This window comes from Uranotaenia lowii, chromosome 3 (assembly GCF_029784155.1).
Source record: "Uranotaenia lowii strain MFRU-FL chromosome 3, ASM2978415v1, whole genome shotgun sequence".
NCBI classification, from domain to species: domain Eukaryota; kingdom Metazoa; phylum Arthropoda; class Insecta; order Diptera; family Culicidae; genus Uranotaenia; species Uranotaenia lowii.
In genome coordinates, this window is record NC_073693.1 from 279,663,488 (window position 1) to 279,690,202 (window position 26,715).

The window sequence follows — 26,715 nt, forward strand, 5'->3', positions numbered from 1 at the left end:
CGATATTACATCAAAAACGTGCACATAACTTGAGTCGCAAATGCTACCTAATATTAAATCGTTTTGATTTAAAAAATTACACCGATAAGATGTAAAAAAATTACACTTAAAAATGTATCGTAGTAGACAAACACAGATACGTAGAGCATAAAAACGATGTAAAAATTTCGATGCGATACAAAGGAAGATATTATTTTTAGAACTTGTCGTTGTACTTTATGAATTATGTGCAAGTTTGCAATTTTTAGAGGTTTGTCGAACTCTTTGCTTTCAAATCATCAAATTGAGGGAGCAGTAACGACTCAATGATTAAAAATCACATTTGGTCAGTGTGGTCATAAACGATACTCTGAAGGATTTTATATTCAAAATTAACTGAGAAATTTTCTGAGGAGTAAATATTCTATTGAACTACAAACATAACTTATTCACATTGAAATTTATTAAAGCGAAACACTTTTTAAAATAACTGCTTAGCTGCATTTGATTAATGGATGTTACTAGCCTAGATAGAAGTAATGAGAATTTTGGAGTTTCGACTGATTTCACCAAATTAGCCACCAGCGTTCATAATCACGTCTAATATCTAATCATTCAGAGGTTTTCTATATTTGTTTGGTCTGTTCGATAAGCCACAAGCAAACCGAATGTTAGACTTGTTTTTCTGCAACAGATTCCGGTTATGTAGTTTATCGTTGAAACTATGCATCCTGTAGACTCGGCTCGGTTTTCTCAACTCTGGATCTTGATTTAACACCTCAAATAGGCATGCAGGACATGAAGGGAGATACGGGTTGTAGTTTCGAGCCTAAAAAGGTTTCAATATAATTTAAGCTCCTGATAGCAGAAGAAAACATAATCTAAAAACTTACTTTCCATCCATTTATTTATTTCTTCTCACATTCCTCGTACATTATTTCTTCAGACTAAATGTCCTAAAAACAAAGGATAATGAATATTAACACATACCAACGGATTTGCTTACAAATTATAAACATTTTGATATATTTTACCAGATAATCGGTTGCCTCAGAGCCTCTAAAACCCTTCCGACGTTTTTGATATGAAAATTTTTCTGTTTGCAGATATGAGTTGCTTCGATGTTATTACATACAATGATGTAATATTACACTAACAGACATGTTTAAATTGTGTACATCGTTTTGATGTAATAACAAAACAATTGAGTAGTATAACAACATAAATTCAAATTATTACATCACAAGGCTAACATCTGCTAGAATTACATCGTCCATCGTTACATTTTTTTTTTTTGCTGTGTTGAGAAAGCTTCAAAATCATCAAAAACTTATGGTTTCAGTAAAACATTTTAGCTGTTTCTGTTTGTTTTCCACTGTAGATAGCTTTGATTATTGTATATTCCAAATTTTCTTGATATAGCCAAGCTTGCCAATAAAGAAAATAAATAATTCGAGAAAAATTAAATCTGATCGGGATGGCCACATATTTTTTAAACTTTCTGGGGTTTATTGAAATTTTTTGCTTAATCAAATTTAAAAAAAATCAAATGTCTGTTTAATTTTTTTTTAAATTTTGTATTACACAACGATTTTTAAAATAATTTTATTCGATGGATACGATTTGAACACTGCTGTTATAATTCGATGAAAACTTCAAATTTCAAGTAATTTTATTTTATTTTCCTCTTGTGAAGAACAAAGTTGGCCTTGCTCGAGTGCGGTCGCATATTTCTCCGCGGTCGTGTTTTGCGTCGTGATTTTTCCAAATTTATTTTTCCTTCCTGTTTACTGACCAAGTTTCAAGATCTGGTTTTTTCGCGGTTTGAAATTTGTTCGCAAACTGGTTGCGCTCAAAATATATAATGGAATCGTGGATTCTTAGTTACTTCTTGCGAGTTATTAAAGGCAATTGAAATCATAGATAGGATAGAATAAAATCGGCTTGCTATTAATTGTCATTTGCTGCTGGAATGATGTTGTATGATACGTAGGCTTGATCAGTCGTCAGGATGTTAGTTTTCAAAATTTGGCCAGTTTGATCCACATCCCAAAAAGAGCCCCATGAACTCAGCTGGGTACAACACAAAATTGGTGAGCTCGTTCCATTGTTTTTGTATTTATTCGTTTATTTTTGTAATTTTTATAAATCATATCACTATTTTTCATCAATCCTATCTGCCAAGTAGGATTTCCAGTAAACATAAAAACCCTTCCCTTTCCTGTCTTAAAACAGCATCCATTGTATTTAGGGTCGTATGAGTTCTCTGCACCTGAATAGTTTAGTTAGCTGTTTCAGACCATCCCTTCTATGATTACATTGATTTGCCACGTTGTGCATTGTGTATCACCACACTAATAATACTCAATACCACCACTTTAAACAAATATTGAATCCAGATACTTGTTTTGGCATCTTGTGTTGGGATTAATCATTAGTTGTACCTCGTGTATCAGACCTAATGCAATATGTGAATAGTCACCCTATGCTATGCTATTTTATTTTATTTTCCTCTTGCATGCTTGAGAATAATGCTTAGTTTCTGTTAAGATTTTTCTTTTTTATAAGTTTTTCAAAAAATTGTTCAGACCCGGCCGTGTGGATACGTGTCTTGGAAAGTATTCTATGCTTAAAGTTAAAAATCATCGTTTTTTTTGGCAACTATTTTGATGACATCTAACAAAAAATTCATCTAATTCGATATAAAGAAAGCCACTTCAAAAAGCTTGGCACCTGTTTTGACATGCTTTGTTCCAGATTTAACTGGAACTCAATCTCTTTTTTGATAAATGTCCTAGAAGCGACAAGTCATCTGATGTCCGTTCAGCTAATTGTGACATTTTGAAAATCAAATAGACCTCTACTTAAAAAAAATCTGATACATCTGGTTGGGAATAATCAACTTAAAAACATGAGGGCCATTAAGCTGGCAGAAATAGAAGAAGTAGAAATAGAAATAGAAGCATTCGGCCGTTCGCCGAATACCACTATTTGGCACATCTCTAGTTTTTAGTCTTCGAGAAAAACATAAAAGCAGGTAATTCCCAGTCATAACATCCATATAGTAAAGGTTAAAACCCCAGAAATTGCTCATTTTGTACCAGAGTAACTACTGTAAAATATCCCTAAACCAAGGTTGCCAGATTGCCCGGTTTTATCCGGGTTTGCCCGGATATTTGACACAAAATTTGACAAAAACCCGACCCGGCCCGGTTGCCCGGCTTTCAGTTAAAAATGCCTGGATTTTGCCCGGTCTTTTTCACATTTTTTTTTTTTGCCAAAATAAACAAAAAAAAAAAAAAATACAAATAGTATTGTGAAAATTTTTATTTATGCGTCAAAAACGAAATTTTTTGAACAAGTTCAATAAACATAACCATGAGAAGTTTTTTTGAAAGCGTAAAAAACGATTTAAAAACTGCTGATGGAAAAAAAATTTCATGTTTTTTTTCCTGGATTTGCGTTGAGTAATTTCTGGATTTGGACCAATTTTGCCCGGATATTGCCCGGATTTTTTATCGACATTTAGGAATCTAATACCCGGATTTTGCCAGGTTTTTAGATAAAAATAGCCCGGATTGTCCGGCCCGGGTACGTGCTGAAAAAATTCTGGCAACCTTACCCTAAACGCCTCGAAATACGTTTCTATCTTCCAATTCCAACTCCATGGACCATTCCGAATCCGTAAAATATTTCAATAAAAAATCTCAGGATCAATAGGGAACTAAAAAAGATTAAAGGAGACCTCAGATGTAATCCTTCTACAGTTTACAGAAACCTTACTTAAAACTTAATAGGATATCTTGGGTATACTACTTGATTTGATAGTTTTTGTGTTTTCCTTTAGAATTTTCATGAATTTATCGCTTTATTCTTCTGCGCTTACTCACTTTTGTTCGTCTCAATTTTGATGATGGTGGAATTTTGTGATAAGAATTCATTTACACTGTTGATAACTAATATCAACATATCAACAACTAATATTACCACAAAAAAAATCTAAGGAAACAGTTCCAATTTTGGTTCTATGCGTGTTATCTAAAATAGAAGGAATCGTAAATTTCTTTAAATTCTCAAATATGTATTATCAAGTGAAATTTCCTAATTTTTGTCTCTTTCTCCTTCTCTTCCCTCGCCGGCTACAGTCTAACATGGTCTCGTTCATGCAGTCACGAGTATATGGATCTCAGAGCGGGAATAGCATCAACAATTTCCATTCGGTGTTCGACAACGGATCGGCGGAGACGGGAACGCCCCCGCTGCTCGACCTGTCCGAGTTTCCATCGCTCACGAACGCGCGGGGCGGCCAGGGCGACCAGTCACTACCGCAGTCGAACGCTCTCCAGCCGCCCGGGAGTAAACCCTACGGTAAGTGTAAGTTACAACCCAAGATCTTGTTTTTTCCTTTTTATTACCTAAGTTGTCATTCTAGTCATAAGGTGACCGTAGTAGTGTGTCTATTTTTAAGGTTAATTTTAACATAGAGTAGGGGGAAGTAAGGGGGAAGAGTTTTGCAGCAGATGTAGATTGAGATATGAAGAATCGATTAGTATATGTACTTAACTTAAAATTCACGATTTGGGCACCTCATCTCTCTCATTATAAGGGCCTTTTTAAAGGGTGATACGGTCAAAATTTGGTCAAGGGAAAACGCGTGTAAATCGGTGAAATCGTTTATTTAACCCTCATCCGCATTAGGGTGTCATTTTGACACCATTGCGAGTTTGAAGGCTTGTAACTTTTTTCAGAAGCTTCAAAATACAAAAATTTCTTCGGGGACCCTAAATGAATTCAAAAGCTCTTCAATATTGCATCTTTACTTTTTTATGGATGAACCCTGGAAGCCTGGACAAAAAAACTCCCTTTTCCGACTTTTGGTGTCATTTTGACACCACAAAAGTAAAATCTATTTAAGTCGTTTAAATTATTATGACCTTCATATAAAACTTATATCAATAGAAACCTTGTAATGTCAGTAAAATATGTTTAGAACATTATATACAGCTAAAGCTACAAGTTTTCTCGTTATTCAGCATGAAAGAAAAAAAAATCTGAAAAAACATGCCTCACGAAAACTGCTGTAGTTCATATGTTACACGTTCAAAAAAATATTTGCCTTATGCATATGAAAGCTGAAGTTAATGCCTACATCATGAAGACAAGAAATATTTTTTAAAATTTTTTTTTAATGAAATGGTCACAAAAAGTTCAAAAAAATGGTCTAAAAAACATATTTTTCATTCGATTGCTAGTAAATACTGTTTGAGCGATGGTAGAGTTTTGAAAAAAAATATGCCGACAGACGAAATAACGATGCGTGTCGTGCATTTCTTGGTCTGTCGGCTTTACTCTCTGCCCGAATCACCACCCACCGTACCTAATCGGAGAGCAAACAAACACTTTTTGCTGGACGAGGTGCTTGTAGTTCTAGAAATTCAGGAATGATTTTACGTTTATAATTTTCATATTTTTGTGAAATCTCACAGCGTGAATTGCAGCACCTCACTAGAATGTAGATTAAATGTGCTTTCCAATGAATATACTCTTGGTTGGTCCAAACAAAGTAAAAGCACTGATAATCCGGGTACAACCTGACGGTGGACCACAAAAAGAGATGAAATTTCAATTTGTAAAAAAAATCGCGCAAAGTAGTAAGACTTTGAAAAATTCCAGTAAATTCAATTTTTGTTGCATCAAAAATCTAAAGACAGCAAAATGTTGGAATTTTAATACATTTTGTAGTCATATTTTTTTCAAAACTCTACCATCGCTCAAACAGTATTTACTAGCAATCGAATGAAAAGTAGGTTTTTTAGACCACTTTTTTGAACTTTTTGTGACCATTTCATTAAAAAAATTTTTTAAAAAATATTTCTTGTCTTCATGATGTAGGCATTAACTTCAGCTTTCATATGCATAAGGCAAATATTTTTTTTGACGTGTAACATATGAACAACAGCAGTTTTCGTGAGGCATGTTTTTCAGATTTTTTTCTTTCATGCTGAATAACGAGAAAACTTGTAACTTTAGCTGTATATAATGTTCTAAACATATTTTACTGACATTACAAGGTTTTTTTTTGATGTAAGTTTTGTTTAAATCGGTCCAACACGTCAAAAGTTATAACGATTTGAACTTGTGGTGTCAAATTGACACCACAAGTGCTAACTAGGGTAATGAAATCTAATGCGGATGAGGGTTAAAAAATCAAATTAAATGTCTTTTTCAAGTTTAATTAGTATAAAATTCGGGAAAATATTCAGTAAGGCTTCCGCTTTTCCAAATCCGAATTGCCGGGCCTTACGCTTAACCTCTGCCATCAGGTTTTGTACAGCCACCTTTTTCACCTTCTTCGCCGCAGAAAGCCAGTTTGCCTTGAACTGCTGCTCGTCCTTAGCAGTGTTTTGGTCTTCTTTAGGTTCTGCTTGACAATAGCCCAGTGGTTTTCAATTGGGCGGAGCTCTAGCGTGTTGGGAGGGTTCTTGTCCTTGGGAACCATCTGCACGTTGTTGGCGGCGTACCACTCCATCCGGCCAAAACAGTAAGGAACAACCGTGTTTCTTCAGGAAAGGCAGCAGACGTTTTTCAAACACTCTTTCACGTAAATTTCTTGGTTGACAGTCCCGGAAGCTAAAAAAATGCTGCTTTTCAAGCCACAGGTACAGATGGCTTGCCAAACCAGATATTTCTTTGCAAACTTTGACAGTTTCATGTGCTTTAAAAAAATTCTGCTACCTTTCCCCTTCCTTTTGTCGTATAAAACTCCTGTCCCGGAAGCTGCTTGTAGTCGGCTTTGACGTAGGTTTCGTCGTCCATTACCACGCAGTCAAACTTCGTCAGCATTTTCGTGTGCAGCCTCCGGGATCGCGCTTTGGCCGTCGTATTTTGTTTTATCATCGGGATTTGGAGTCACTAACTTCTTGTAAGTCGATAGTCCGGCTCGTTTTTTGGCTCGATACACGGTTGTAGACGATACACCCAGCTTATTTGCGGCATCTCGGAGAGAGAGGTTAGGGTTTCGCTTGAAACTACCGGCAACAATCTCTTTTTCGTCTCAGCGGCTTCCGGTTTTCGATTTCCCCCCGATTCAGATTTCCTGGCTGTCGACAAACGTTCCCCAAACACTACATTTGCAATGGTTGATTTGGCAACTTTTAGCGATTTTGCCAGCTTTGCGTGCGAGTAGCTCAGATTCTCGCGATGCGCGAGCAAAATTTTGATACGCTGCTCTTCTATCTTGATCGGCATTTTGACAAATGAACAGGGAATTCCAAAATCAAAATAGAAGCAACATTCTACACACACACCATCAAATTGAGGGGTGTACAGGTTTTTTAAGTGCAAAATTGAAAAAAATACGCCAAGTTGAAATTGACAAAATTTTGAGCTTATCACCCTTTTAACCCCTAATTCCTCTTTATTTTGTGAACATTGCAAAAAAACACTGATTTGATCTAGAGAATTTAGTACGAAAACAGACCTATCGTGTATAATTGTTTCTGAGATATCGAATGAAGGCTGTTAGAGTCACCGCACGGATTGGAAACAGGAGTTATGGCTGTTTTACCCTCAGTTTCCCAACATTTTACAAATAGCTCAGAAAAAGCATGTTGGGATTCGAAAATTTTGAACCAAATGGGTTGTATCTTATGCAATTTTTCGCGAGAAATCCAATGAATGCTGTTTGAGCCACCGCATGCTTTGTAAAATGGAGTTATGGCTATTTTTACTCTCAATTCCCCTACATTTTTCAATGATTTCAGAAAAAAAAGCATGTTCGGACTTGAACATTTTGAATCAAATGGTTCGTATCTTATGTGCTTTTTTGCAATGTATGTAATAGAAATAATCAATCATTTCTGGCCTTACTGGAAGTCGTTTCTTACCCTCTGAAATTCAAATATTTGATTACCTTTATTTTGTTAATTTGGTTGAAGATTGAAAAGGTTGTAATGTATATGCTTAAAAAAAAAGCAAATATACAGTTTTAGTTTAAAATTTCCTAAAAATTCCCATATTTTACCGAATGGGGGAGAAAAAACCTCAGTCATTTTTTTTTAATAAGCTGCAATTACTCGTAGTCTTCGAAAAAGGTGACAATTTATATAAAACCTTCCATTTGAAAATATTTTTCTTTATTTTTAAAATTTGAAAAACATATTATAGCTTGTTAATCGAAAATTTTAAGTTTGAAGAAATATTCATTCATGGAACTTAAAAATGGCTTGTGTATATTGTTAGCAAATCTTAAAAAGTAGTTCTAGCCCCCGATCGATTTTTTTTCGTGAATAGTGCGTTGGGTAGAGGAGAGTCTTCGCTAACTATGAAGGTCGCGGTACACCTCAGGTGAAAATGAAAAATCTTATTTTATCAAAAACTCAAAAAAGTGACACATATTGGCTTTGTAACATGGTGGAATCGTTGGAGAATAGTTAAAAGATGAATTTTGAACTGGCCTCGGTGTTCAAAACCTCTTTAAAATGTTTTATTCTCGATTCTTCTGATTTTCACCGCGGAAATTTCCACATGTTGGGGGAATCAAAATAAAAACATTTTTAAGAAGTTTTGAACTCTGAGACCGGTTCAAAATTCAGCTTTTAACTATTCCCCAACGATTCCACCATGTTACAAAGCCAATATGTGTCACTTTTTTGAATTTTTGATAAAATAAGATTTTTCATTTTCACCTGAGGTGTGTACCGCGACCTTAATGTGGCAAATTTCCAAGGATGCCGATTTTCTACGATTTTTCTTTAAATCATTCTTACGAAAGACACCGTGGCCTTTCGTGCTTCCTAATTTGAAATACTAACCTAACAGTTTGAGTAATAATGTAGTTGAAAATACTACTCAAATGTCAAAACAAATGTTTTAATTGGAAATCCATCAGAGGTTAATTATAAAAAAAGGTAAAAATCCGTTCAAATATTTATTGTGTACTTAGGATTGTTCGACCTTCAAGAAAAGATCGATCTCCAAGATCGATTCAGTAAAACGGTCGTAGGATCGATCCAACTAAACAATCGGAGCTGAAGGATCGATCTCTGAAAGATCGATCTGTTCCATTATTAACAAGGTAGCACCTTCTATTAATTAACGTTTCAATTGAGGTATTCTCGATGTATCGAAATCTGCATACAAAAACTCTACAAAAGTCAATCAAACTCGGATTGATGGTTTCCAAAACTTTTCGTGCATACATCCGGGCCGGGCTTTTTTTTTATAAAAACCTGGCAAAATCCGGGCATGTAAATTCATTATTTTCAACCCAAAATCTGAGTAACATCCGGGGAAATTTATGTTAATCACATATATAATTCAATAAAAATTAAAAAAGAATTCTTTACATTTTTTTTTTATCGAAATCCATCTGCAGATTTTGAGTCGTACTTTAGGCATAAAGTTTCGTTTTCTAGGCGCAAAAATAAAACATTAGAAAAGCTTTTTTTGATTTTTTTTTATTGGTTTTGCAAATAAGGTGAATAACTCCGGACAAAACCGGTCGTTTTTCAATGAAATCCGCCCAACCGGGCCTGACCGGACCATTTCCAAATTAAGTGGTATTGAATATCCGGAAATTTCTGGCACTGATGACACTTTTTGACATTAAATCGATAATCAAAATTGGATCTAAATATCTCTGCTCAGCGAACCGATCTAATCGATTTTTTTTAATGCTAAAGAATCGATTCAATAAATCGAAAATCTGAGTTGCAAAGATCGATTTACCTTTTTTTTTCATTCACATACTAGCCAAAATTAAAGTTTTTTTTATTCACCCAGCGAAAAGGTAAATTTACCTTCTTCGCATTCAACAAGCAAAATAGTAATTAATACCGTTTTCCCACCCACTGATTTAAAAGGTAATAGTTGGTTTGGTTGGTTTCTTAAATAAAAATAAAACAAAAAACGGATTTTATTCTAAATTGCCAAAATTTCCAACTTCACTAAACGGGTTCAACAAATAGTTACTTTTTTCGAGATGAATTGTTCCGTTTTGTATCGCTCAATATAGGTCAACTTTACCTCGCTGCGAGGTGAGTTTTTACCTTTTTTGGAGTTACATTGTTTTCTAGGTGAATTGTATCTTTTTATTCAGCTCGATTCGGGTAAACTTTACCTCTCTGTGCGGTGAGTTTCACCTCGAAGAGGTAGATATAACCTTTTTGGCTTCCACGAGCTTTGAGCTTGCTATCTCGGTAAATTTAACCTTTTAATTATTTTCCGTGCGTAGAAGCATTCTACAGTGAAGCCAGAAATAATTATGAGTTGTCAATTGTTTTTTTAACTATTATTCATAGTTCAAATCTATAGCATCAGTTTTGAACTTTGGAAGTAAAATTCCTTCTATATCAGATTCAGTATTTCAACGTCGACGATGTGTAAAATAAATTCTCCCCGATCGCTTGTCTGCCTAAAGAAAAACATGATAAACCTGATGATAAATGTTTTTAATGAAGCTCTAAAATTCTTCTGAAGTTCCTATAAGCCGAGGGTAAAGTGAGTACGTTTTCTGCTTCTAGGAACTTCCTACGGCTTTAAAACCTATGTTAAGTGTAGAAATAGGTCAAAATTCAATTCAATATGCGAAACTTGTTTCATTATATGTACCTACAACCTTTTTAAAACAACAATTTTAAAATTTTTGATTTTCTATTTTATGGCGCCTTTTTGTTCAACCATGCAAAAAGGTAAAAATTGTTGTTTTAGCACGACAGGGACGTATGTGAAAAGATTTCTGTAGAGTCGATAATAAAATAAGTTAAAGTGTGTTTAGTTGTAGCTTATATTTAAATTGAATTTCATAGACACATTTTAACTTTTCTTTCTACTTTCCCCTTTTTCCGCAGTCGGTATGGTAAAACAGCCAACGTCGGAGCAGACCGAGTTCACGATGTCTAGTGAAGACTTCCCGGCGCTACCTGGCACCCAGCTCGCGGCGGAAAGTGGTCAACTGGGGGCGAGCCAGAGCCTGCAGGGCGTTCACCATCACCATCATTCGGATCATCTTGGTGCGGACGGTTTGGGAAAGACCGGCGGGGGCCCCAATGGCGGGGCGGCCGGTATGGGAATGGACCTGCAGAACGACGTCGGCAACTCGATTCCCAGCAGTCTAGACAAGGGCGCCCTGAAACGAGGCGTACAAACATCACCCGATGGTAAGTCTTAACTACTTAGCAGTTGCAGACAGTTTACTCGATATTTGAACGGTTTTTTTTGTTCCGTCCATCTTCCAGGATTGGTAACGAATATTCCTGCTAGTATGGTCAATAACCAATTTGGTATGGTTGGTCTCTTAACGTTTATCCGCGCCGCCGAATCCGATCCAAACCTGGTAACGTTAGCGATGGGTCAAGACCTGACGGCACTGGGACTGAATTTGACTTCGGTCGAAAACCTGTATCCTAGCTTCGGCGGCCCCTTCGCCGATTCTCCGGCGAGGTATGGATTGTAAACGAGTCTCTGCTTTGACGGAGGAAGACATTTTCTAACAAACTCTGTCCTTGTCTTACAGGCCCCAAGATATCGACTATAACGTACCACCAGAGTATTTGATCAACATGTCAATAAGGGATAAGCTGTCGAAGCTAACGTTGCAAAAATACAAGGATGATCTATTATTTTATTTATTTTATACGAATGTTGGTGATGTGATGCAGCTGGCAGCCGCAGCAGAACTGTAAGTATCGCTGTTATGGTTATCTGATTTATGTGGCTATAGTTTTCTGATCAATTTAATCGAAATTCCTTAACCTTGCCCTTTCGTTTGAACACCTTTATATAATCAAAAGCTCAATATTGGGGAATCTTTTTAAGTTTCTGAGCTACTTATCCGAATATTTTCATTCAGATTGTAGTTTTGACATGTTTAACAGATTTTCTTCTATCGGCACAGAAAAAAACGTAATTGTTTTTATACCACTCCATTATAATTTTCGCGAAAAGACACGATCCAAATAAAAACGGAGTTTCAACTTTGTAGGATCTATGAAACAGAAGCTTTCGCTTTTAGAGGTATTCTTCCGCATATATTTATCTAGTTGTTTCCTCTAGAACTTCTGCGGAACATTAAGTAAGGCAGGATTTGCTAACAAACAACTTCGCCTGTTCGTTCTGTCCTCCAATACGAAGAATTTCGGTATCTCGACCTCACTTTCTTGCCTACATAAAGGGTGTCCACGATGAAATTGCAACACACCAAATTGATTCGCAAAATTCGAGTTTTCATCCCATTGCCACCAAATTTTCAGGGATTGAAAAATTACTATTAAACTTCATTTTAAAATTTTAGTCGTATTTTATTTACAGTCCATACGCAAATGCCCGTACCTTGGCCTTAATCCCGGCCATAAAATTTTGCACATCCTGTGAATCAACCGCATGTAAACCCATACTTTCTTCAGTTTCTCAACTGTCTTCACAACCTTAGGTCGTTTAAGAAGGTGCTGTTTTATAATCACCCAGTTCAACAAGGCCAAAACTGAGGCTGGGCTTCGAACGTTCAAGGTACAAAAGGCCCCTGATCGCAACGAGAAGCAGAAGAAGTCCGCTAAACGAGTAATTTCTTCGCAAATTTGGACAACTCTTTAGGACGGACATGCTCCGGAACGCTGATCCTATCCTTGGCCGTAAAAAATAGGTTACCGGGGATCTTTTTGAAGTCGGCCTTCACATATCTTTCATCTTCCATGATGTAGCATTCAACTTTCGTCAGCATGTTGAAGTACAACTTTCTCGCACGGGTTTTGGCGGACTTGTTCTGCTTCTCGTCGCGATCAGGGGCCTTTTATACCTTGAACTTTTGAAGCCCAGCCTTAGTTTTGGCTTTCTGGAACTGAATGATTATGAAGCAGCACCTTCTTAAATGACCTAAGGTAGTGAAGACAGTTGAGAAACTGGAGAAAGTATGGGTGTACATGCAAAAAACGGTTGATTCGCAGGTTGTGTAGAATTTTATGGCCGAGATTAAGGCCAAGGTGCGTATGGACTTTAAATAAAATATGAGTAAAATTTTAAAATTAAGTTTAATAGTTCCGTACTCTTGGCTGTAATGGGTCACGGGACGGCGTGCATTGCTGTGTTTTTGGAAGTTAACAGTTTGGAAACAGACTCTAAACTAACATAAACCTGGAGAGCGGTTGCACGTTGCATCGTATACTTTTTCTTCGTGATCCATGTTGATAAGGTGAATGGGAGTTGAAACACTTGCCCTCCCTTCCGTTGGACAACAACAGCATTGCGCAGTGGAAATATCACAATTAGCCTTTTAAATATTGATATTTCCACTTTTCCACCATGCGCAAGTTAGATTAGAATAGAGAGTATGAATTGACAAGAATTAGTTGGATGAGGATGTTAACAACATGGTTAGGTATTCAATGTAAAGTATTCTTCTCCCCAATACTCTAGTAAGTGGGCATTTGCGGTTTATGAATTTCGAAGGCTTATTCTTAAATCAAGCATTTTACAAGAACTAGAGGCTCATTGTATCAGAATGCTGTTAGGTCAGTTTCCTGTCATGAATAATTCCTTTTCGTTTCTATACTTTTTGATAGATTTGTCTATTTTTTGGTTAGGTGTGGAATTCAAATAATAAAGTAAAAGATAGATAATAGTCCAGGAAAATAATATTGGAAGTTTATAAATAGGAGTGTAATTTATTTCATCCGAAACAGATTAAGGAAAGTTGCTCTGAGAAGTTGTTAAGAGTTCGAGATTTTAGAAGAACAGCATTGTCATTAGCAGTAGGGTTCGGTTATTAAGTTCGATTATTAGGTCAATCATTTTATTTATTTTATTGTTTGTATAACGTAAAATTATTACAAAAGTTGGAGTGATAGACACCTTTGATTAGAAATTCTGTTTTATGGTATCCAAGTTGTTAATATAATAACAGAGCAGCCGCGTATTTACTCTGAATTCCCAAAAACAAAACACCTTGGAAACATCTTTAATTACCCAATCCATATGATTCTAGTTCTTTCTCGTTTTAATTTTTTTTTTTGTAGTTCGATCTATAGCTCGATTAGGTCTGAAATTCAAATAATGATGTAGAAGGTAGAAGGTATCATTTTGATGATCAAGAACCTACTCGTCCATAAAAATAATATCGGGGTTTTAAAAATTGACATCCATTTTAACCAAACCAAAGATTGAGGAAGGATGTTTTGAGAAGTTGTTTAAAATTAGCAATGAGGTTTTAGAAGAACAGCATCGCCATTTGCATTATGGTTTATATCCTGTTATTTTGATAAGTTAATGATAGTAAAAAGAGATATTTTATTTTTTTAATTTTCCAAAAATTTGGTACAATTTTCATTTGGAATTCTATAAATTGCTGCTTTGAGAGATAGCTTCTTATCTAGATGTTTTGTTCTGAATTCAAGAAATATGTTTTATTAGTCAATTTATGTTAATCTCGAGTAAACACGATCATAAATTCAAAGTCATTAAATCGAAAAAGGTTAGGTGACAGGAAGGGATAACTCAAATAGGGAAAGAAAGTGAACCCTTCTGAAAATGATATCGAAGCGTTAGCATATGATAACTTTTGCTACCATATTGACACTGCTCGGTTGAATTGGAGGTTGGGTTAACTCGAAGCTCAAATATGGCCCAATTGTCCCAATCCGCCAAGCACTATCTTAACGTATCCCTAAACTTCAGAACCCTCGGGCTCTGTTGTCGCTACCCTACTCTAAGCTGTTCTACTCTCATGTAAATTTTCCTCTTCTGTTCCTCTTCTTCGATCTGTTTTGCCTTTCCGGGTCAGCCAGTTTAATAGTTACTTTTCAATCCCTGAAAATTTGGTAGCAATCGGATGAAAACTCGAATTTTGCGAATCAATTTTGTGTGTTTCAATTTCATGGTGGACATGGTGGCTCTTAAAGGGCCCATCTTTTTCGCTCCTATTCAATTTTCAGCTAAATGGTGGGTTCCTTAGGTCTCCTTGAACGATCCCACCTCATGGATCATGTTTATTTTTACAGTTGTTCCCGGGATCTATTTTGAAAGTTAAGAGCCCACAACTACCACTTAGCTCACGTGGTCTTGTCGTCTTGGGCGGCCTACGATTTCGGGGAAGACGGAAAACGACCATTCGAAGCGAAGTTGAAGAGGGTTTTGTCCAAGACGAGGACTGAGGCTCAATAAAAATTTCGTTGGATTTCGAGGAATGTCTCAAAAGTACTGTCGACTTGCAGAGAAAATCTTACTCCAATTCGATCAGTTCTACAAAGAGCACGCCTTTTGACGTGGTTCTGTCGATATAATTTAATCTTTCTGTAAAAGTCTATAGGAGGAACTTGTATACTGTCGCCAAACGTAGCAAAATGATCAAATCACTTGCACAGCTTTTGTGAATGCGGATTTCGAATACTGAACATTCTATGAAGCCTTCCATGAAAGTTTTTTTTGACAAACCAGAATGAAACATTTGTTCCGAAAAAACTAGAGAAAAATTATCTATTGAAAATTTCTCAGAGGACCAAATATTTTCGTGTTTGAATCCTTATCTTCTGTTAACCATTTGAGGGTGCTATATGTTGCTATTTACTTTATTAAAACATTATTAGGATAATGCCAGCCATAGACAAGTTCCCCATAATTGAGAAATGATTTTGTTTTTAATATTACTATGAAAGCACACTTTTTAATGCTATGATGATCTTAGTAAATGAAAAATAGTAATTTTAACTAAAAATGTTTCTTACCTCTTGCAGACATAGTCGAGATTGGCGATACCACACGGAGGAGAAGGTGTGGATCACCCGTGTGCCGGGCATGACACCGTACGAGAAGAATGGCACAACGGAACGTGGCACGTATTACTACTTCGATGCGCAAAATTGGCGACGGGTGCCAAAAGAATTTCAAGTGGATACAATGAAGTTAGATAAATGTCCAAATCCAAGTGCTTACGTTGCGATGAGCGGACAGCCTGTATAATATTTATTAATTTGTAATTAAAAAGGAAAAAAATGCAGAAAAACAAGAAGCAGATGGAAAAAATGAAAAAATTAAACAATTTTCTGATTCAGTAAAATTCTATCCGGTCGTCTTTATTCTTTACTTTCTTTCAAATGGTTGATTGGATATTATTTAAGTTGGTCATCAACTCCTGGGGCTCGGGGTTTACTGAAGGGCGCCGGGCTGTCAGCCAGCCGTTGAGACTCTCGGAAACGATGAATTTCCTCCAGGTATTCGACTCTGTTTGCCAGCACCAGTTGGGTTGTCAGTTCGCCGATTGCAACTAGAGGGAAAGGGAATTAGGAAGATTTAGGTACACATGATTTAAAATTTAAGCTAATAGATTCGTTACCTCGCAGTTCCAAGGCTCGATTAGTCATTCTTTGAATTTGATCCATCGCTTTATGCAGTTGCTTGTCGTAGTTATTCATTATGCGTTCCTTTTAGAGAATATTTTCAAATGTTTATGATTTGATAGAAAAGTTTGACAGCAGTTATTTGCGTTTATCCTATTTACAGTGGTGATCGAAATAATAGAAATTCATTCTATATGCAAATAAAGATTCTTTTTAAATCTTGTGGTTAATATTATTTCTTTCAAAATTTTTGATACTTGTGGAGTCACGAAGCACGCTGCTGATTTAAACGATTTTAAAAAATGGTACTGTAATGGTACTACATAGTACTGTATATCGATCGGTGAGATAATGTGCTGCTAACTTGTGTTCGGTTTAGTAATCATTGGGATGGCACGAGCTGCGCTGCAATGAAAATTTAGGAGTCAAATCTCTTTAGAAAACGTTGCCTAACTGAGGGCGATTTTCAAATCAAAGAAATTATACACGGTGTGCCAAAATACGTTATTAAAAAATAAAAATGACCACCAAAACGGCACTCGACATTCGAAAGATATAGTATTCAGGCATCCATCCTGAAAATTTGGAAATGTTTCATCGGGCTTTTTTGAAATTAGAGCGATTTTTAAATTTTAAGTCAATTTGCATATAGATTTCCATTGGGGTTTTTCGACCATATGTTCTATGACCATGGATTTTTCTGACTACATATTTTATGACAATCACTCAGCTCAATGACTTTATAGCAAATTTTATGCCCGACAACTTTGTCCAAGGCTGGAAAAAGATTTGAGTTGATCCTGTAAAGTTATTGGCAATGTTCTAAAACTTTATTAGACTGATTGAAATTTTTCCATGTTTATTAAGTTTTTTTTCAATTCCGCTCCACTAAAATGCGAATATCTTTCCAGGCGTAGTTTGAATCGTTTTTGTGTCTGGAATAAAGTTGTTTGGGATAGAATTTTCAGTACAAATGTGGTCATCTGTGTTGATTTTCAATCTATATATACAGTACCGTTCATAATTGTATAGACATTGAAAGCACGCAGTTTGATAGCTATCGTCAAGCTAGACGGACGTATTTTATCGAAGTGCAGTTGGTTTCTTTGTTCAGCCCTACAAGGTCAAGCTATTGTCTGCTTTGCTTCATAAGAGACAACTTCTTTTTGTTTGTGGAGACGTAGATATACTATTTTTCATCAGCTGTTTATTCACCTATACAGTGGACTAAGTCCACTGACTTTACCCCGTCATGGCGGGTAAATCTCCTGGCGACACATCATACCCTATAGGAAGCAGACTACCACCTTTCATGACGAATGCGAGGAACGACGGGATAACCAGAGTCCTACTGCTACGAGCTAAGCCTTTGCCGGAACCTAGCCCTGGATCGCAACATGAATTGAATCAGCAAAACCTTCCTTCTAACCCCTTTCTGATCGCTCGGTCCATCGAAGCTGCAATCGGATATAACAACAGAATGTTGGTTTCAGCAAACAGAGAAGCTCGAGGCACACGATATGTGCTTCGAACCCAATCTCCATTAGCCTATAGAGAACTGCTTAAAATGACAAACCTGACTGACGCGTGTAAAACAGAGGTGGAAGTCATAGATCATCCAACATTGAACTTTGTCCAGGGAGTTGTTTTCGACCATGACACTGTTGGTCTCGATGAGGCGGAACTATTGGAAGAACTTAAACCTGAAGGTGTCACTTGTGTCCGGAGAATAACCAAAAAACAAGCTGATGGTAAATTCAAAAACACCCCCCTAATCATCCTTACCTTCCGTGGTACTCAACGACCAGAGCATATCCGGTTTGGTTTGCTAAAAGTTAATGTTCGGCCATATTATCCCAGTGTGTTGATATGCCGCAACTGCGCCGCTTACGGCCACCCTAGCAAGCGTTGCACCAGTTCAGCGGTGTGTATGAACTGTTCACAAAAACACCTGACTGAAGAAAATCAGACCTGCCCCAATCCATCCTTTTGTAGTCACTGCTCTGGTGCCCACTCGCCGGTCAGCAAGGACTGTCCAATTTTCCGCAAGGAAGAAGCGGTGATTCGGCTCAGGGTAGATAGAGGATTGTCCTACGTCGAAGCTAAAGCTGAAATTGAACAATGTACATCAAAACCTACATACGCCAGCAAATTACAGCACCGTCTGGACCAACACTCAGATAAAGATCGAGAAATCCAACTTCTCCGCGATGAACTCAAGAAGATACGGGAACAGATGACAGATTACCTCGCCATGAAAAAGGAACTCGAGTATCTTAAAAAACGTCAAGACGACAAAACTCTTTCCCAAGAAACATCAGGTGAAAAAGCATCAGCCATCAGTATCCATCAAAATGTTACCTCGAATCCCAGATTATCGCGGGTAGATTCCGGAAAAGGTCAGGTTAGAAAAGCGTATGAACAAGGTGCAGCAAAATCCCAACAATTGTCTCCCAAGCAATCCCGCACAGAAGTTCACAGGAGTTTGAGTAGAAAACGTTTCATGAAAAACCCCCCCACTCCAAATGATCAAATTAAAAGACAAAATCAAACCAACGTCTCTAAAGAAATCAACATCTACGATCTTGATGACGACGACTTTGATATCAGCTAAATCCATCCTCTACTCTACGGTATAAACATTCGCAACGGCCCTGGACATTCTAACGATTCTACTATGGCTAATAAAGTATTAAAAGGAAATCTTGATGACGACGAACGCAACGTAACAGGACAAGTAATTTTGGATCCACCCCTAATCCTCGGAGCCGAACATCTGATAATAAACCAAATGGTTATACCCGATATAAATGACAGCAGAGTTCCAGCTACCAGGCCCTTCCCTGTGTCAGTCCTGTCACGGAATGTGCCGGTACTAACCGATGAGCTTCGGACAGCTGCTGGCACAGGGAGCCTGAATCCCCCTCAGGCAAGTACTTCCAATAAATCTACTGTGAAATTGTACGCTCCCCAATCTTCCAACCTAACAGATGGCAGTACCACAACGAAAGTTAGCGAATCGCACAACGAACCCGTTTTTCATAACCATAACCGAAATGAAAAACAGATACTGAATGGTAGCAGAGATCCAGCCACCAGGTCTGTCCCTCTGTCAGCCCCGTCACGAGTTACTTCGACTCTCTTGGCGGATGCTGGCATAGGGAGCCTGACCCTCTCTCAGGCAAGTATTGCAAATATATCTTCCGTTTCCACGTACGCTGGCTCTTCTTCCATTCCAACAGATACTGAGTTGCAGCAAATTCAGCAAACACCATCCAGTACTTTCGCCATGCAATGGAATATCTGTGGACTTCGCACACACCGCAACGAACTGCAGATGTTGTTAACAGAGTTCCAACCATCCGTAGTGTGCCTCCAGGAAACTAATCTGCACGAACACTCTACGCCATCCAATATTATTGGTAATAACTACCATCTGATACTGGGTCCATGCTCTACCTATGGTAGACAAGGAGTTGGCCTAGCAGTAAAAGAAGGTGTACCTTTCGAAAGACTGCAAATACAAAGCGACATCCAAGCAGTGGCGATCCGAATATACGTACCGTTTGAAATGACCGTTATTTCTGTGTACCTCCCACCAAATGTTGAAACAGCTTCAGTTAGCTTTGGGAAACTTCTGGAAGAACTACCTGAACCAATGATTCTTCTCGGCGATCTTAATGCCTACCACATAGCCTGGGGCAGTGTAGTTACAAAAGCTTCAAATCAAAGCTGCAAACGTGGTAATGCGTTACTTCAACATGCTATCGATAACAACTTGATTGTATTAAACAACGGTTCTCATACCCGCATCGATCCAGTAACGGGAAAATCGCAGGCACTTGATGTTACCCTATGCTCTACATCGATATCTTCAAAATTCTTATGGAGGGTTCACACAGATCTAGCAAATAGTGACCATTTTCCAACATTTCTAGATGTAGCCGGTCCACCTGGCATCATAAAATGTCGTAGGAAATGGATATACGATCGTGCTGATTGGGCTAAATTTGAGCGTTTATCTAGGGAACATTTGAATCCAGATTGCAATTTCAGCGTAGCAGAATTTTCTAAAAAATTAATTGAAATAGCTACAGTAAGTATACCAAGAACAAGTGACGTATTAAGCAAGAAGTATGTGCCGTGGTGGAACCACGATATTGCTCAGGCAGTAAAACTGAGAAGGAAACGACTTAGAGCGTTGCGAAAGCTTGATGATAACGACCCTAGAAAACCTTATGCTCTTAAAGAATTCCAACAAGCTCGTTCAGCCAGTCGAAAATTAATTCATGAAGCAAAGCAAAAAAACTGGGAACAATTTGTGCAAAACATTAATCCTGAAACACCAATGGCTAGTGTTTGGAATAGCATTAATCGGTTACAAGGCAAGAAAACGTCCAAAACAATCGTTCTACATCTCCCCGACGGTCCATCCAATGATGGAACTCTAGTGTCAAACGCCATCGCTGACGAATACGAAAAACGGTTTTCTGATGCGAGCTACTCGAACTCCTTTCTCAGGAAAAGAAGTAGACTAATTAACACACCCATTCAAAATTGTTCTATCAACTCAACCTTGCGATACAATAATGATTTCACCTTTGATGAGCTGTTGTTTGCCCTGGATCGTAGGAGTGGAAAATCTACAGGAACAGATAACATAGGTTTTCCTCTATTACAACATTTACCAACACTTTCCAAAATATGCATGCTAAATATGTTTAATGAAATCTGGCATAGGGGTCGTTTTCCAGATGAATGGAAAGAAGGCACGATCATTCCCATCCCTAAAGGAGATGGGAATCTTAGCAAACCAGAAGGATATCGGCCAATCACATTACTCAGTTGCTTAGGCAAGCTCTTCGAACGGCTCATTAATAGACGCCTCATAACGGAACTAGACATATCCAAACGTCTTGATAGCAGACAGCATGCTTTTAGAACTGGGTGTGGAATCGATACTTACTTCTCGCAACTTGAAACAATATTATCCCATGAACCCAATGAACACGTGGAACTGGTAGCTCTGGATATATCTAAGGCCTATGACACGACCTGTAGGTACACTATAATTCGTACTTTGAAGCAATGGAAAATTTCCGGACGAATGCTAAATATTTTGACATGCTTCATGAACAACAGGACTTTCCGCGTTGCAGCAAATGGTACGATTTCCAATTTACGAACTGCACAAAACGGTGTACCACAAGGCTCAATTTTATCGGTCACCCTGTTTCTTATCGCTATGCAACCTATTTTCTCAGTGATCCCACGAAATGTCAACATACTACTGTATGCAGACGATGTGCTTCTGGTATCAAAGGGTCAAAACTCTACCGAAATACGCAAAAGATTAAGAAACGCCGTCAAAGCGATAATTGGGTGGGCATCTAATGTCGGATTTAGCACAGCTCCAAAAAAGTGCAATCTCATGCACATTTGTGATTCTCCTCATCGTAAACGAGGTCGTGCTATTAAAATAAATGGTATAGCTATTCCACGGGTCCGAAAAATGAAAATATTAGGGATCGTTATTGATCAGAAAATGAATTTTCTACAACATTTCAAAGGCATCAAAGAAAGCTGTGTTAAAAGACTTAATATTCTTAAAATCTTAGGTGGTCGGTTGAAAAGAAGTAATCGTAACACACTCATTGCAGTCGGTGAATCTATTGTCGTCTCAAAATTACTTTTTGGAATAGGTTTAACCAGTTTGCGTTTCGATGATATGGAAAAAATCTTGAGCCCGATATATAATCAGATGATTCGCTTAGCCTCCGGCGCTTTTCGTACAAGCCCAGTGGATTCGATAATGGCCGAGGGAGGTCGGCTTAATTTCCGGCAAAAAATGATTGAACGTCTCTGTGTTACGGCAGTTAGAATGGTAGAAAAAGGTATAATCAATTATGATTGCCCGCTAGCGAAACGATCAGAAGAACTGTTCAAAGCCACCACAAACTTACCTATTCCGAAAGTATGTGAACCTATGAGACTAACAGTCCGCCAATGGTACCTGAAACCACCTCGTACTGATAACTATATGCGACAAAAAGTTAGAGCAGGTGATCCAAGCCCGAAAGTTTTAACCTTCTTCAATGAAATGGTACAGAACAAATACAAAAATTATTATCATCTATACACAGATGGATCTAAGTTGAGAGACGACATAGGAGCTGCTGTTTATAGTCGAGACCTAGAATTTAGCTGCTCTTTATCAAATATTTGCAGTATATTCTCTGCTGAGGCGTTTGCACTCATGATCGCAGCCGAAAAAGCCAAATTTTTGCATCGCGCGATCATTTTCACCGACTCGGCAAGCTGTATTGATGCGCTTTCGAAAGGTCACACAAGGCACCCATGGATACAAGAAACAGAAAAACATTTGATGGAGAAAAACGTGGTTGTAGCATGGATTCCAGGACACTGCAATATTCATGGGAACGAGAAGGCTGATCGATTGGCGAACCAAGGAAGAAGCAAATCACCATTAAATATACCCATTCCAGCAGCAGATGCAGTCCATTCGGTTAAAGCTTGTCTACGAGATGCGTGGCAGTCAACATGGAATCGGTCTCAAACCCTTCTACGACGTGTTAAACCTTACATTAGCCCATACACAGATAGGAGATGTGCCTCAGAGCAACGGTTGTTAACGAGATTGAGAATTGGACACACTAGACTAACACATAGCTTTTTACTTGACCGAACTTCACCGCCAGAGTGCTCTTTCTGCGGAGTTCAAATAACAGTTCAACACATTTTGGTAGAATGTCGAGGTTTTAACGAAGCCCGTGACTTATGTGGTTTGGAAGGCTCTATCTATGAAATTCTTTCCAACTGTAATGATAGGGAAAATTGTGTTTTGAAATTCATCAAACTTTGTAATCTAACTGATAAATTGTGATAAGCTGGAAGAACGATAGACACGAAAGCCGTGAAAATGGTAAAGTGTCTCTAATATTATTAATAATAATAATAATTGAAAGCACGCGCACTGTCACTTCGAATTTGAACTTCCATAACTTTTTAATCTGAGGATATTTTTTAAACAAATTTTCTGCGTTAGATAGATCCTATTTCACACTATTATATCACAAAATTTCTTTCTAGAGTTTGTATAGCCTGACATACAGTAATTCTACGAAAATCGGACTTTTTGGACTTTTACCATTCAAACTGCAATATCTCAGAAACTACGGAACATTTTTTATTGAAATTTTGCAGAGTGATTGTTGAAATATAAAGCTAGCATGTCTGAAGTTTTTGAAAAGTTCTATCAATGGGATCAAAAGTTACGCGAGGGCGCGAGGTACATACCAAAGATTGAGGAAGGATGTTTTGAGAAGTTGTTCAAAATTAGCAATGAGGTTTTAGAAGAACAGCATCGCCATTTGCATTATGGTTTATATCCTGTTATTTTGATAAGTTAATGATAGTAAAAAAAGATATTTAATTTTTTAATTTTCCAAAAATTGGGTACAATTTTCATTTGGAATTCTATAAATTGCTGCTTTGAGAGATAGATTCTTATCTAGATGTTTTGTTCTGAATTCGGGAAATATGTTTTATTAGTCAATTTATGTTAATCTCGAGTAAAAACGATCATAAATTTAAAGTTATTCAATCGAGTAAGGTTAGGTGACTGGTAGGGATAACTCAACTAGGGTGAGATAGTGAACCCTTCTGACAATGATATCGAGGCGTTAGCATATGATAACTTTTGCTACCATACTGTTACTGCTCGGTTGAATTGGAGGTTGGGTTAACTCGAAGCTCAAGTAGGGCCCAATTGTCCCAGTCCGTCGAGCACTATCTCAACGCTTCCCTAAACTGTTGCTTCAGAACCCTCGGGTTCTGTCGCCGCTATCCTATCTCTAAGCTATTCTACTCTCATGTAAATTTTCCTCTTCTGTCCCCCGATCTGTTTTCCTCATATTAGCTTATAAACCCATACAAAAAAAAAAATGAAGTTTAATAGTTATTTTTCAATCCCTGAAAATTTGGTAAGGCAATCGGATGAAAACTCGAATTTTGCGAATCAATTTTGTGTGTTTCAATTTCATGGTGGACACCCTTTGAGAGCTCATCGTTTTCGCTCCTATTCCATTTTCAGCTCAATGCAATGGTGGGTTCCTTAGGTCTCCTTGAACGATCCCACCTCATGGATCATGTTTATTTTTACAATTGTTCCTAGAGAAAAATTATCTATTCAAAATTTCTCAGAGGACCAAATATTTTCGTGTTTGAATCCTTATCTTCTGTTAACCATTTGAGGGTGCTATACCGCCGTTCTAAGCAAGACTGTCCCATGTGACTTTTGGGTCATTTTCACTTTTTTGCTGGAAACACTCTTTTTTAGTGTTAAGTTTCGAAAAAAAACACAAACAAGTATACTTTGTTCTGAACTTATACGAAATTTTCATCAACGTGGTTGTCTCTATGTTGATTTTTCTACGCAGGAATGTCACACATAGAGAAAGTTCTATTAAAAATGCAAATTTTATCAAAAAATTCTTTTAAGTAGAGTTAAAACTGTTGAATATAATGTAATTCAATGAAAAAAAAAAAAAAAAAAAAAAACTAAAATTGAGGGCGGAGGAGGAGCGAGAAGCCTTGAGTGTTTTATTCAGAGAAATTTTCACAAAACATTTTTCGCGATTGAAGGATCCATTCTCAACTATTCATTTTTATAAACAAAGAGGACCGTATTTCCCGAATTAGGGTTTAACTTGAGTTTTTAGGAAAAAAAGAAACTATGGGAGCTTTAAAAGTGATAGAAAAATTGTAGCCGTGTGACAGTTTTACGTAGAACTAGCATCGGCATGTGTAATGATTCTACGCAAAAGTGTCACACGGGGCGTTTTTGGCTCCAATTTGCTGTTTTTTGTAGGAAATGTTATTTTCTTTTTTCAGAAAACATTGCTGAAATTTCAATTGCGTTTTTCTCGTTTGCACGTTTTTCCACATGTGACAATCTTTCTTGGAACGGCAGTATAGGATGCTATTTACTTTATTAAAACATTATTAGGATAATGCTAGCCATAGACAAGTTCCCCATAATTGGAGAAATGATTTTTTTTTTTGATTTTTTCTATCAAAAAGCAATTATTAATGCTATGATGATCTAAGTAGATGAAAAAAAGGTTATTCTCACTTAAAATGTTTCTTACCTCTTGCAGACATAGTCGAGATTGGCGATACCACACGGAGGAGAAGGTGTGGATCACCCGTGTGCCGGGCATGACACCGTACGAGAAGAATGGCACAACGGAACGTGGCACGTATTACTACTTCGATGCGCAAAATTGGCGACGGGTGCCAAAAGAATTTCAAGTGGATACAATGAAGTTAGATAAATGTCCAAATCCAAGTGCTTACGTTGCGATGAGCGGACAGCCTGTATAATATTTATTAATTTGTAATTAAAAAGGAAAAAAATGCAGAAAAACAAGAAGCAGATGGAAAAAATGAAAAAATTAAACAATTTTCTGATTCAGTAAAATTCTATCCGGTCGTCTTTATTATTTACTTTCTTTCAAATGGTTGATTGGATATTATTTAGGTTGGTCATCAACTCCTGGGGCTCGGGGTTTACTGAAGGGCGCCGGGCTGTCTGCCAGCCGTTGGGACTCTCGGAATCGTTGAATTTCCTCCAGGTTTTCGACGCTGTTTGCCAGCGCCAGTTGGGTTGTCAGTTCGCCGATTGCAACTAGAGGGAAAGGGAATTAGGAAGATTTAGGTACACATGATTTAAAATTTAAACTTATAGATTCGTTACCTCGCAGTTTTAAGGCTCGATTAGTCATTCTTTGGATTTGATCCATCGCTTTATGCAGTTGCTCGTCGTTGTTATTCATTATGCGTTCTTTTTAGAGAATATTTTCAAATGTTTATGTTTTGATAGAAAAGTTTGACAGCAATTATTTGCGTTTATCCTACTTACAGTGGTGATCGAAATAATAGAAATTCATTCTTTAGAGCAAATAAAGATTCTTTTTAAATCTTGTGGTTAATATTATTTCTTTCAAAATTTATGATACTCGTGGAGTCACGAAGCATGCTGCTGACTTAAAAGTTTTTAAAAAATGTTCATAGTACTGTATATCGATCGGTGAGATGTGCTGCCAACTTGTGTTCGGTTTAGTAATCATTGGGATGGCACGAGCTGCGCTGCAATGAAAATTTAGGAGTCAAATCTCTTTAGAAAACGTTGCCTAACTGAGGGCGATTTTCAAATCAAAGAAATTATAGTTTGCCGGTTCATTATTGAATCAAGGGCCGTCAAGAAAACCGCTGGATATATGGTCTTAGTCGCCGATCCAATCGTGGACTCGCAAATCGCAGCCACAAATAGAGGAAGAAGAAGAAGAATTGAATCAAGGAAGAATCACTTCTTGTGGTAAATTTAATA

At 37.3% G+C, this 26,715-nt stretch overlaps 1 protein-coding gene and 1 long non-coding RNA gene across 5 annotated transcripts in view; one reads left to right on the forward strand and one right to left on the reverse strand.

The window, feature by feature from the left end:
- LOC129756499 (regulator of gene activity) overlaps positions 1–16,029 on the forward strand; it is a 48,782-nt gene extending 32,753 nt beyond the window's left edge. Inside the window, exons 2-6 of one of the 4 annotated variants that reach the window (XM_055753399.1) lie at positions 4,125–4,353; positions 10,830–11,138; positions 11,217–11,430; positions 11,495–11,659; positions 15,702–16,029. In XM_055753399.1, coding sequence (XP_055609374.1) covers positions 4,125–4,353; positions 10,830–11,138; positions 11,217–11,430; positions 11,495–11,659; positions 15,702–15,927 — 1,143 coding nt within the window. In that variant the 3' untranslated portion in view covers positions 15,928–16,029. The remainder of the gene's footprint in view (positions 1–4,124; positions 4,354–10,829; positions 11,139–11,216; positions 11,431–11,494; positions 11,660–15,701) is intronic. The other 3 variants (XM_055753401.1, XM_055753400.1, XM_055753402.1) reach the window with 3 other exon arrangements.
- Positions 15,708–25,695, reverse strand: LOC129756500 (uncharacterized). The gene is made up of 3 exons (XR_008739470.1): positions 25,475–25,695; positions 16,301–16,709; positions 15,708–16,231 (listed from the first exon to the last, which is right to left on the reverse strand). It is a non-coding gene; the product is annotated as an uncharacterized LOC129756500 (long non-coding RNA).
- Positions 25,696–26,715: the final 1,020 nt, after the last annotated feature.